At 41.2% G+C, this 13,867-nt stretch overlaps 1 protein-coding gene across 1 annotated transcript; it reads right to left on the bottom strand.

Annotated features, from left to right (window-relative positions):
* Positions 1-1,163: 1,163 nt before the first annotated feature.
* On the bottom strand, positions 1,164-11,795 carry LOC308593576 (uncharacterized protein). Its single transcript, XM_081206038.1, has 2 exons — positions 9,232-11,795; positions 1,164-4,005 (listed from the first exon to the last, which is right to left on the bottom strand). Exons 1-2 carry the CDS (start codon positions 11,659-11,661, stop codon positions 1,537-1,539), a joined length of 4,899 nt encoding a protein of 1,632 aa, XP_081062164.1. The 5' UTR covers positions 11,662-11,795; the 3' UTR covers positions 1,164-1,536.
* Positions 11,796-13,867: the final 2,072 nt, after the last annotated feature.

Here is a 13,867-nt window from a genome sequence, read left to right as displayed (position 1 = left end):
CAGATGTCAAGGCAATAATCTTACTTTAAAAAGACATCTGAAGGCAGCCCTATTTAGGGAAGTTTTTAATGTTTAATGCTGTATTGTGTTTTTAATATTCAGTTGGGAGCTACCCAGAGTGGCTGGGGAAACCCAGCCAGATGGGCAGGGTATAAATAAATTAATAATAATAATAATTTCTAGATTTGTTTCACTATACCTTTATTTGCCTGAAGGATAGTATTAGTTTAGACAATGAGATAACAATGGCATTAGTCTATAATAGTATTTATGCTCCATATTCCCAAATCTAGTACCAAATGTCCCAGGATTTAGCCTTAGTGTTAGACACAGAATATGGATAGGATGAAAGATAAATGTACCCCTGCCTCCCTTGCTCTCTTAGATACAGGCGGATGGCTAGGGCAGCTCAGAAGGGCCCTTGCACAAACGCACACTCATGCAATGGTAGAAGGCTGGCGGGACAGCTTAAAGCCCACTGCCGCTACACAGCAGATGGATTGAAGAAAAGGAAGTATGAATTAGTCCTGTAGTTAAGTCCTAACCTTGACCAATCATGGCTAAGAGCGGCTAGGAGCTGGGTGGAGTCACAGATCTTAAAAAAGTGTAGACTCGCACACACTGGGCAGCTTCCATTTTGACTTGAAATGTTAGTTTGGGGCTTCTCAGAAATATGTAAAGGCATGAAGTGGGGCGCCCACCTGAGAGGTGCCAGAACTGCACTCCAGCGCACTCCAGCTGAAAAAAGCACTGGATATCATTAACAATTAATGAAAGTAAAAACTACACATTTTATGTTCCCTGTTACAACAATTTTTGGATATAGAGCTATTGCTGATTTGTTTTACTAATGTTATTTCATATATGTGTGTGTTCTTTCTCATAGATAGATAATAGATAGAGATAGATAGATAGATAGATAGATAGATAGATAGATAGATAGATAGATGATAGATGATAGATAGATGACAGATGATGATAGATGATGATAGATATAGATAGATAGATAGATAGATAGATGATAGATAGATGATAGATAGATAGATAGATAGATAGATAGATAGATAGATGATAGATAGATAGATAGATGATAGATACAGATGTAATACAAACTTCTTCAAATAAAAAACAAAAACAAGATAAATATAGCATTTACGTTGACCAGCACCATGTTGCCAAAGAACTGAAGCCTGAATGTAGCTCCTGTATTTGATGAAAAGGGGAGCATCAATTTATAATCCCACATAAAATTGTTGAGAAAAAGGGAGCGTTGCATCTACAGGCATTCAGAAGGTCAAAAACGGAATGTTTTCAAAAGGCAAAGTTCATTGTGCACATGGTAGAAACGCACTACAGAATATGCAAGATGACTTCACCTGCCATCAGCACTACAAGACATACCACCAAGACATAGAGTAAGAAAGACAACCTATCTGTTCTAGAGATCGTTATACATTGTTAAACAATGGCAGTAGCAGCATTCAGAAAATCTTTATACTCAGGAAAGTTTCCTATGCATTTTAGAATACTGGAAGATCAAATGGGAAATCTTGACATCTTTGTGCTCACCTGATGGATTGCTGCCTCCTCCGTACCTGTGTTAGAATCACCTATAAGTAACACAGGGCCTGGCTTATCAGGAGCCTGTTGTGGTGTCAGAGTATTGGTACAGCTTCCAATTGGAAAAAGAATCTGACTTTTCCGAGAGCCTGAAGTCAGTGAAACCTCGTGACAATAAGACTGAAGAAATGCCCGGACTCCGTCAATCCCCACAAACTGGGAGATGGGAGCACTGTCAAAATGCACACTTCCATTGTCACACAACTGAGAATTTTTCCATCTGCGAAGTTTGAGTGCCAATAGCACAAGGAGGAAGGCGAGGAACAAGCAGGAGACAAAAGCCACTGCAGTCACCAAGTAGAAGGTGAGATCTGACTGTGGGTCTTCAGATACTGGGACGCTGCTCAGATCAGTCAGCATATCAGGGATGCTGTCAGCCAAGACCACAGTGACAGTGACTGAAGCCGACATTGGAGGCTGCCCATTGTCCTTGACTAAAACCACCAGGCTTTGCTTGAGGGCATCTTTCTCCAGAAAGAATCGGGCTGTCCTGATCTCTCCCGTGTGGAGCCCCAGAGTGAAGAGACCTGGCTCGGTGGCCTTGGTCAACTGGTAGGAGAGCCAGGCATTCTGGCCAGAGTCCGCATCCACGGCCACCACCTTAGTGACCAGGTAGCCTGGCTCTGAGGAGCGAGGGGCCAGCTCTATCCCCGTGGAGCCGTCAGTGGGAGGGGAGGGGTATAGGATTTGGGGAGCATTGTCATTCTGGTCCAGGATGAAGAGAGTCACTGAGACGTTGGAGCTGAGTGGTGGAGAACCTCCATCCTGAGCCTTGACCAGGAACTTCAGCTCCCTGATCTCTTCATAGTCAAAAGAACTCAGAGCATAGATGACCCCTGTCTCAGAGTTTATGGAGAGGTGGGAGGTAATAAGGAATTTGTCCATGTTCCCTTCAATTATGGAATAACTTATTCTGGCATTTTCCTCCCAGTCTGGATCGTTTGCTTTTAAGGAAAATACTTGAGCTCCTCTTGGATTGTTCTCTGTAAAATAAGCCAAGTAAGATGGTTCTGCAAAAACAGGTGGGTTGTCATTTGTGTCTTGGATTTGAAGTAGGATAAAAGTTGACACAGAAAGTGGTGGAATTCCATGGTCAGTAGCTGTGATAGTGATGTTGTAGTCTGCTTTGTTCTCTCTGTCAAGGTTGCTTTGTGTCACCAAACTATAAAAGTTATCAAAAGACTGTTTTAGTTGGAAAGGGAGCTTACTGGGAATTGAACATGTGACCTCCCCATTGACCCCTGAATCTTCATCTTGTACATTTAGAAGGGCAATAACTGTTCCTATTGGTGAATTCTCAGAAATGGTATTGATGAAAAAGGTTATTGATAGTTCAGGCGCATTGTCATTAACATCCGTAACAATTATCACAACTTTTGACCAGTCACTCAGCCCTCCTCCATCCTCAGCCTTCACCTCAAAGTCATAGGAGGATGATTCCTCATAATCAAGGTTTCCCATTAAGGTAATTGTACCAGTTGTTGAGTTTAAAATAAACATTTTGGAATCCTTCTTTGTGATTTTTTTGAATGAATATTTTATCTCTCCGTTTTGTCCTTCATCCAGATCAGTAGCACTAACTGTAGCAATGCTGGACCCGTTCAGAATGTTCTCCTTGATGCTCATTTCATAGATTGGTTTGCTGAAAACAGGTGCATTGTCATTTGCATCTAAAACAATGACTTGGATGTTAGCAGTGCTGGACCTGACTGGATCGCCTCCATCAGTAGCTGTGAGGATCAGATTGAAAACAGATTGCTCTTCCCGGTCCAGATTTTTCCCCAACACCAGCACAGCAGATTTGGCACCATTTTCTTCAACTTGCACCTCCAGAGAAAAATGGCTACTGCCTGTGAGTTGGTAGGTCTGTATAGAATTTATCCCTAGGTCTGGATCCTGAGCTTCAGGCAGAGGGAACCGGGATCCGGCAGTAGATGCCTCACTGATTTTCAGTTCCTGTTTCCCCGATGAGAACTGGGGAGCATTATCATTTATATCAATAATTTCCACTTCAACCCCATAGATCTCTATTTTGCTCTCAACTATAACATCAAAACTTAAAACACACCTTTTTGCCCTTCCACAGACTTCCTCTCTGTCTATTCTCTGAGAGGTTTGTAAATGGCCACTGTTGTAATTCAAAGCAAAATACTGACTCGTACCTGTCCTGGTAACAATCCGTAGTCCGTGGTCTGAAAGATGATTTCCATCCACTCCTAGATCCTTTGCAATATTCCCCACAAAAGAGCCTTTCTGCATCTCCTCAGGAATGGAATAATGAATCTTCCCAGAAACTATCTTCCAAGCAAGCACAATTATGAGGCATTGCAAGACCCTTTCTTTGCAGATCCACAGCCTCTGATTTTCTTCCATTATCTTGCAACACTATCAATTCTAGGACTCAGGAGCTTCTGGGTTTTAAATTAGTGGTTTTTAAAAAATAAAAAATAGAAGTCTCTCTTAACAGTGCCTACAATATCTGTGCAAGTTTGATGCATCAGATATTTTGTGCCTGTGTTTAAGAATACTGCGGCTGGGTTAGCTGAATATCTGTCTTCCTGTGCCAGATTAGTGAACAGCGACACTCAGAGGCTCAACTGAAAACTGGAGATTATTTTCCCTACATTGGTAGTCCTGTATTTGCCATCATAAAAGAAATATTTTGCTTTAAGAAGGGGCATAACACGAGTATAAATTTTTAAAAGTGAAAAATTGCCCTAAAGAAACAACATCAAACATTTAGACTTCAGATAAATTTGTACTGGTGGTTGTTGTTGGCTATTACAATTTTTTTTAAAAAAAATAGACTGGTGTTTTATGCATTTATTGACAACTCTGTATAAAATAGTGCGTATAAGAGATTATTCACTTATTTTAATAAAATAGGACTAAATTCCATGCATGAACACCAATGTTAATTCATGGGCTTCAATCTTCAAAAGTCAGGCATCAGAGCCTTGAGAGCTATTTATTCTGATGCTCCACATTAGAATATCCATCTATCATAGTTCACTAGATGGAATTACTATCTATTAAAGCATATAGAATTTTTGTCACTGATCTGATGTTTCCATCAGATTTGCCCAGTCTGTAGCCTAGCTACAAAGAAATAAAGGTTACTTTAAAATGTGTAGAATTAGATGTGGGTCTTTTCTTCCTTAGCCTATGTAAATGTAGTTACGGTAGTTATGCTTAAACCCTTTCAGTGTAGAAATAGTTATGTCCATGGTGGAAGGAAGAAGTTTGTGTTCCAAGCTATACTGAAGGAATGGGTTTCTGTGTAGTAAGTTTAAAAACTGACTCAACCCCCCCTTTTGTTCTTTCAAAAGAGAGCACTTTTAAATGCGTAAAACTTGAACTGTTGAGCAAAACCATAATAAGGACACAACTGCATAAACAGTTCTGTCCTTTATCAGGACAGGCAAGGGATGGCTCCCCAGGGGAACAACGAAAACACGTCAGAACTTTAACTTATGTGCTGACCACAAAGACGCGCAGACCCACGTCTGGGAATAACGCCAGAGTGTGTTCTTGGAAATGGTGACCTCTGCATCCCAGATCAGAGTAGGAAGAGGAAGATCCTTTTATGGTCAGAAGTACAGGAAGGAAGATCCTTTTATGGTTGAGAGTACCAGAGCAGGAACATATGTGATGTCAACCTGTGTACGTAGGCCGACGTGGTTGGGCTCCTAGGGGAGGAGTGAGAGGGTGCCTGGAGGATATATAAACTGCATGAAAACTGTCATTTCTTTGGACTTGCTGTGGACGTGATCACGCAAGTGCCTTCTGCTATCCGGAGAGCAGAATAAACTCTTTCTTTGAACCAACCTCGGTGTCATTTGACTTCCTTCCTCCTGTCACGGAGCAATGCAGACCCAATCAGTGAACTCCAATAAGGCTACAATACAAATAAATCTATACTTATTTGTGCTTGTGAATTGTCCTTTAAGACTTCTGGAGGAAGGATATACACATGCCCTGTAAGAGAGCGGAAGCTAGGAGCAGCCGCCATCATGGGCAGTTACCCCTTTGTAAGAAAGGGAGATCACTTACCTCAGCCAGTGAGGATGAAGTTTGGCCATCCCTGTAAGGCCCTGAGCCCTTAACTGCAGGTCAGGACTGAGGTTTGATTTAAAAATTCAAAACGAACTACACAGTTCCCAAAAGTGTAATTCCCTGTCGGCTTTGGTTCTTTTACTTTATAAAGGACTTGTTCCTTTCATTTCCCTGAGTTGTTGGTGTTGACAGCCTTTTGGGAAGGCGGCTGTGGAGCTGAAGCCAGTGGACAGAGGCAGTCTTCCTCCCATTGTGGCCAGTAGCCAGGCCAAGGCTCTGATGGCAACCAAGGAGTGGCACTATTTTTTCATTTTGTGTCATTTATGTAAATTGTGCTGTTTATGTAAAAACCTAGTACATGTCAATTTATCATTTGATGTTTCTCTGCATTTGCTGTGACTGTGAGACAATACCCTCCAGCATTTCTCTGTTGAAAAAAGGGACGTCCAGCGTTATTTTCCTAGAAAAAGAGGTTCTGGAACTCACCATGAATGCCTCCCTTGTTCTCTTGCAATGGCGCCCACCTGAGAGATGCTGGAACTGAGTTCTGGTGAGTTCTGGCTGAAAAAAAGCCCCTTGGCCATCCCATTCCATGTCCCTCCAACATTTCTCCGATGAAAATACGGACATACCCTCCAACATTTCTGTGATGAAAATAGGAACATCCTAAGGAAAAGTGGGACATTGCAGGATCAAATCAGAAACCAGGATGGCTTCTGTAAATCTGGAGCTGTTCTTGGAAAATAGGGGTACTTGGAGGGTCTGTGAGTCCTTCCAGAGACCCTGAATAAATTTCTTTGGCACAGAAAAGCACAGTGGAATTTCATAAATGAGTAGCATTTGCTTTCAATAATCATCTCAACATTTTGTTCTAAAATATTTATGGGAAATGTTCAGTTAAGACACATGTTTATTTTCCATTTTAAAGGAAACCTTTTCGAGAATATGACCATAGATAGTCTAAAGATTTAGAAGACTAAATGTGGTAGACAATACCACACTGAATGAATGCAGAGGGCAGAGGGCCTTCTCGGTAGTGGTGCCCACCCTGTGGAACGCCCTCCCACCAGATGTCAAAGAGAACAACAACTACCAGACTTTTAGAAGACATCCGAAGGCAGCCCTGTTTAGGGAAGCTTTTAATGTTTGATGCATTACAGCATTTTAATATTTTGTTGGAAGCCGCCCAGAGTGGCTGGGGAAGCCCAGCCAGATGGGTGGGGTATAAATAAATTATTATTATTATTATTATTATTATTATTATTATTATTATTTGCCTGAATTCATGTAATGCAGTTTCCTTTGCCATCAAAGCTCGCTTCAAGCAATAATAGTAAATAGTAAGTACGTTATTGAGACAGTAGTACAAGGATGCAAGGCTGGCACCACCACACATACCCCTCTGTGGCTGGTTCCATGGCCTTCCAACTTGTGGTAGATGACTGAAGCCTTTTGTGCATCTAGAGGCACCAATATATGGGAAGTGGAAGCAGCTGAGCAGATGTTCTCTGCCAGTGAGGGACCACCACATTCTTCAACAGAGCACACAAGGCCTCTGGAAGGGCTTCTTAATGTCACATAACTGAAGCATTACATAGGAACATTGTGTCCCATTGCTGCCACTGCTTGTAGAACCAGCTAAACTGGCTGCATATGCACACCCACCCACAGAATCCAAGGAACTGTAGGTTGTTAAGGATGCCGGGAATTTTAGCTCTGTGAGGGGTAAAATATGGTTCCTGGGATTCTTTGGGGAAAGCCATGTGCTTTAAGTGTGTGCTGTGTATACAGCCTAAAAGGGAGGGAGAATTTGCCTCTGTTGCTTTCCCTAGTAAGCTCCTTACCCCATTTCTGAACATTTGTCCTCCTTAGCACCACAATGTCCCAATTTCCATTGTAAAAAGTTAATTTTGAAAGCTCATTCAGCTCAGCTCTATATTTCAACATGTACAGGATCCTATCTGGATTTTAACATAGCCTTTTCATGTGGGTAATTTAATATGACCTGATGAAGGGAGTGTTTGAACCTTCATTGCTGTTTAGTGTTGGAGCCTGGACCACTGGAGAATCCTTCAGTGAATGCTTTCTTAGATTCATCTGTCACACAACAATGTGGAAATCATTAGACCAAAAAGTACCAACAAAGGAGCTTCTTGTGCACGTGTATAACACTGAGGCCAACATAGATTAAGATCATGAAATTAATTACTGCTATGCGATCTAAATACAGAAGCTTGGCATGTACCAGTTTTTATTCACCTTATGAAATCCATAGAACCATGAGCACTAAAAAGGAGGAACAGATTAAAGTAAAAATGATTTTTTAGAACTATAGTAACTGTGCTTCTAAGCTCAGGACCATAATCCAGAGAAAGATTAAATCAATCAAGTTTATGTCTGTTTTACACACTTGATTTTAATACCATGCTCTTTTTCTGGATTGCATCTGCAGTGTGCCAACCCCACTGCTGCAGTGCCCCCTCATGGTAAAGGGCAGCGACTCACCTGCCAGGAGGCCAGGCTGCCCACCATGCTCTGTCCACTGCTGCCTGAAGCTATGCATGAATGATTTGAACTCTCCTCATAAGGATGCATTTTCATCACTGAAAATCGTTATTGTCCTTCTCCACATTTTTTTCAGTCATGCTATAACTTTTCATGGTGGAAGTAATCCAAACTGCATGATATTGGTGGCTACATCATTATAACAACATTATCTTCTTGCATTTCAATGAGCCAACCATTTCAAGGAACTCCAAAATAACTTTTATTGAGTTTCAGTAGCAAAAGTTGTACATTCCTAAACAAAACCTCATGTGAAGGCTGTTCTATCACTTGCACGCCCTCTTATCTGCTGAAAAGATAACTGTGGGCAAGCGTTCTGCTGTAGGATCACTGAGTGGTTTGGCTACAAACCTGAGTAGCTTCACAGAATAGAGACAAATGTCTGTTCTTGCAGACCATCCATCACTGACAACCGTATTATAAAAGGTTAAAAAGAAATGCTAGGTCACAAAGCTGTGCTGATGTATGTGCCTGTCTATTGCCTTAAATATAGTTCAGATTGTATGCAGCTGACCAGACCTTAGTACTGCTCCTTTCCCCTCTCCAGCAACTTCCTGCATTGTGGCAGGCAAGTGGAAAAGCCAAGGATCATTGCCAGCCTCCTAAACACTTCTGTGATAGAACAAAGAATATTGGCCTTTCTGTGACTGTTTCTAACCTGGTCAGAAGGTGGATTTCAATATAAGTTATGCACAATAAAGGTTTATAGGAATAATACACAAGTTTCCTATCAAAACAAAATCTGATCCAGATTTCTGTTATCCTTAGAAAATTTGTTTAAAATATGACATAGATCAAAATACATTATTTATCAGAATCAATAAAGTAAGTGCTTCATCATTTAATGAAACACCATCTCTCTTTACATCTTTATTACAGAAAGCATAAACAGATTTTTCCAGGATTTGTTATTTTAGAAATTCTTTTAAATTTCATAAAATAACACCTATTGAATAATGAGGGCCAAAGTATTGAAATTTATTTACTCACCTGATGGATTGCTGCCTCCTCCGTACCTGTGTTAGAATCACCTATGAGTAACACAGGACCTGGCTTATCCGGAGCCTGTTGTGGTGTCAGAGTATTGGTACAACTTCCAATTGGAAAAAGAATCTGACTTTTCCGAGAGCCTGAAGTCAGTGAAACCTCATGACAATAAGACTGAAGAAATGCCCGGACTCCATCAATCCCCACAAACTGTGAAACTGGTGCACCACTGAAATTCAAACTTGCATTATCAGGCAGCTGAGAATTTTTCCACCTGCGAAGTTTGAGTGCCAGTAACACAAGGAGGAAGGCGAGGAACAAGCAGGAGACAAAAGCCACTGCAGTCACCAAGTAGAAGGTGAGATCTGACTGTGGGTCTTCAGATACTGGGACACTGCTCAGATCAGTCAGCATATCAGGGATGCTGTCAGCCAAGACCACAGTGACAGTGACTGACGCCGACATTGGAGGCTGCCCATAGTCCTTGACTAAAACCACCAGGCTTTGCTTGAGGGCATCTTTCTCCAGAAAGAAGCGGGCCGTCCTGATCTCTCCCGTGTGGAGCCCCAGAGTGAAGAGCCCTGGCTCGGTGGCCTTGATCAGCTGGTAGGAGAGCCAGGCATTCTGGCCAGAGTCCGCATCCACGGCCACCACCTTAGTGACCAGGTAGCCTGGCTCTGAGGAGCGAGGGGCCAGCTCTATCCCCGTGGAGCCATCAGTGGGAGGGGAAGGGTACAGGATTTGGGGAGCATTGTCATTCTGGTCCAGGATGAAGAGAGTCACTGAGACGTTGGAGCTGAGTGGTGGAGAACCTCCGTCCTGAGCCCTTACATGGAACTTAATCTCCCGAAACTCTTCATAATCAAAGGTTTTCAAGGCATAGCCAACCCCTGTTTCCGAATTAATGGAAAGGTAGGAGGAGAGTGAGGAATCAAACATTTGACTTTCAATGATGGAATAGGTTGTTTTTGAATTTTCCCCCCAGTCTGGATCCTCTGTTTTCAGAGAAAATATAGAGTCCCCTCTCTGGTTGTTCTCTACAAGGTAAAAAGTGTATTCTGGTTGCATAAAGTATGGAGCATTGTCATTCTTGTCTAAAACCTGAAGGAGGATTAAGGTGGTTGATGAAAGAGGTGGCATCCCGTGATCTGAGGCTGTGATGGTGATGTTGTAGGCTGCTACTTGCTCCCTGTCCAGCGGTCTAGCAATGACCATAGTGTAATAGTTAGCATTTGCTTTTGTTAATTGGAAAGGGATATTACTTGGAATAGAGCATATGACTTTCCCATTCTCTCCAGAATCATCATCGTGCACGTTTATCAAGGCAATGGCAGTTCCAGCTTCAGAATCCTCAGGAACTGAATTGGCAAGTGACCTGACAGCTATTTCAGGTGTGTTGTCATTAACATCACTTACAAATATCACAGCTTTTGATATATTAAATAGTCCTCCCCCATCAATGGCCTGAATCTCTATTTCATACAGTGTAGATTCTTCATAATCCAGCTTCCCCACAAGAATAATTTCACCTGTCTCTGAGTTTATGTGGAAGTTCTGAGAAGCTTTGTCAGATATTTTTCTGAAGGAGTATGTTATTTCTCTGTTGATTCCTTCATCCAGGTCAGTGGCTTTTACTGTGACTACTGTATAGCCTGTGGGCACATTTTCTGCAATGGTCACTTTGTATACAGGTTGGCTAAAAATGGGTGCATTGTCATTTGCATCAAGGACAATAATATGGATTTGGGTTGTGCCAGATTTGGGTGGGTCCCCCCCATCAAAGGCGGTGAGAATAAGGTCATGCACATTTTGTTCTTCTCGGTCCAATGATGTTTCCAGTACAATCTCTGCATATATTGCACTATCCAATCCAGTTTGCACATCCAGAGAAAAGTGTTTGTTTGCACTGAGTTTATAATTCTGGACAGAATTCATCCCTAAATCTGGATCCTGGGCATCTTCCAGACGGAATCGTGTCCCACCTTCAGTCACCTCACTGATTTTTATCTGGAGTTGAGCTGATTTGAAGCTTGGAGCATTGTCGTTGACATCAATTATTTCTACTTCAATTGTATAAATCTTCATTGCATCTTCTATAATAACTTCACAATTAAAGAGACATCTTTGTATCTGGGGACAGGTCTGCTCTCTGTCCAGTCTTTCCTTAATGTATAAATGGCCATTCTTATTGTTTAAAGCAAAATATTCCATCTTACCTCTGCAAACAAAGCTGACTCCATAATGTGAAAAATCCTTTATATCCAGTCTAAGATCCTTTGCAATATTCCCCACAAAGGAACCTTTTGGCATTTCCTCAGGAACTGAATATTGAATCTGTTCAGCAGCAGTCTCACATGCGATGCAAAAAAATATGATGGAAATGAAAGCTGTGTCCTTGTAGAACCTAAAACAGAAATGTGTTGCAATAGCCATTTCCAGATGTTATCTTCTTACTTTCAGTCCCTTAAACCTGGATGGTCCAATATTTTAGCAAAAATAAAATAAAATAGCAAATCCAATGGATCTAGACCTTCCTAGATCTTCTTTGTTTCTGTTCCCTTGCATTCTCTTTCTAGGTGGAGCAGCAGCACTGAGATGGCAGCATCTCTCAGTGCATTTCTCTGCCTGGTTAGGGAGCAGCGACACCCAGAGTCTCAACCAAAAACTGCACCAGCATGTTACAATAATTCCTCAGATGGGGTGTATGCCTTTTGTACTTTCATTCTGATATAGGAATATCTATCCTTCCAAGCAAATGATCCTCCTGGGAGAAGCTCCAAAGTAAAACAACTCAGAGGATCTTGCTTTACTTACCATAACAAAGCAGAATTGTCCAGCATGTTCCTCTTGCAATGCATTTAGGTACATGCTCATATATGCTAGTGATGTTGGTTGAGATTTACAAATTATAATTGTCTTCTTCTCTCCTCCCACCCCATAGCAAGCAATGGACACGGGGCAGTCAGGTGCATGACCCAAACATTTCAGTTATTGATTCAAAAAAAATGTGGATTACACTGCAGCAAACTGTAGCTTTTTATATAGGTATGCTGTGTCCTAGGTATTTTGCATGGTGCTTTATATTATGACAGGATTATTTTATGGATGATTCCCACCTACCCACACATCTCACATAAACTTTTAATGATCAGTGTGCTAATGAATTTCCTAAATATAATGAAGTCCCACTCGTATAGCTGTTATTCAGGTAACAGGATTACAGTTCCACACAGTCATTCTGGGAGTGCAGCAACCTTATGTGTATTCCATATGTTCTAAAAAAATATTCAGCGTCAACATTTCTGTTATATGTAACACCGAGACATACATTAAAGGTGACATTAAAAAAACAACTGAATGAAATCTGGTACTGTATTGCATAGCTTATTGCATATGTTGTTGTTATTTGCTGGTGTATTGAATCTGAGTTTGTTTTAGCATTGTGTAAAATGGTTGGAAATGGCTATTGAGTGTGGTGATCCCAGTGTGAACAAGGGAAAAAATGCCCTATAGCCTCTCCATAGCGCTTCCACTTCTTTGCTCCCCTGCAGTGTGGCTTAGGATCAGCATTAATCTTTTAAACTTACCTCATATGGAAGACTTGTCTTTCTTGATAGTTTTCATTGGCCTTTTCTTTACTTCTTTTGAGTTGTGCTATATTCTTTTTAAGCATGATCAGGAACAGCACAATTTTCTCGAAGCATGGTTGGACCTTTATAACAGCTTTTGTATTATGTTCTTGCTCTGTTCTGATTTCTGATTGACAACTGCAGTGCACTTACCTGACCATTTGAAGTGGCTATTCATAATGATTCCAAAAGGTCTTTATTGATAACTGGTAACTAATACAATGCCAGCACCCCTCACACAACACATTTTTTATTTGTACCTGTGATATAGTTCTATATTCCAATATAGCTCAAAGGTGCCATCTAGAGTGCCTGGAATTTCACACCACCACAGTGAACCCTAAATAGACTGCAATTCCCTGTTTCAGTTTTGAATATACATCCTTAAGTTGGTTCATTTCTCTCACTGGCCAGAACTAGCTGATTTTCTCTCTCTCGCTCACTTTTTAATTGTTTTTATTAAAGGTTATTAAAGATTATCTTGGGCTACAAAAGTGCGTACATTGTCTTTATTTTCAGATCATAAAGTCCTTTCTGCAGATCAGTTATATTCTGATATGCAAGTTCAGGGTTGTTAAGAAGGTGGAATAAGCTTATAAGTAAATTTCTGATTTGCCTCAGAAACCACAGAACTGATCTCATGTTTTGACTAAGCAACAATTCATCTCCACCAAAAATCCTTTGCAATATTTCCCACAAAGGAACCGTTTGCCATTTCTTTGGGAACTGAATAATGAATCTGTTCAGTAGCAGATGCAAAAATTATACATGATGAAAATGAAAACGGCATTTCCATGTGCTCTGGCACTCGTCACGGTGTCCTGTTGTACCAGAAGCAGTTTAGACATGCTGGCCACATGATCTGGAAAGCTGTCAGAGGACAAATACCGGCTGCTTTGGCCTGAAGCAAGATGAGCGCTGCACCCCATAGTCGCCTTTGACTGGACTTAACCATCCAGGGGTCTTTTACCTTTACCTTTCTTTTCCACTTTAACCAACCTCCTCTCCAC

Source organism: Podarcis bocagei, assembly GCF_964188305.1.
Source record: "Podarcis bocagei genome assembly, chromosome: 8".
Taxonomy (NCBI): Eukaryota; Metazoa; Chordata; class Lepidosauria; order Squamata; family Lacertidae; genus Podarcis; species Podarcis bocagei.
Note: the sequence above shows the minus strand (reverse complement) of the source record. Positions and strands in the feature narration are given on the sequence as shown.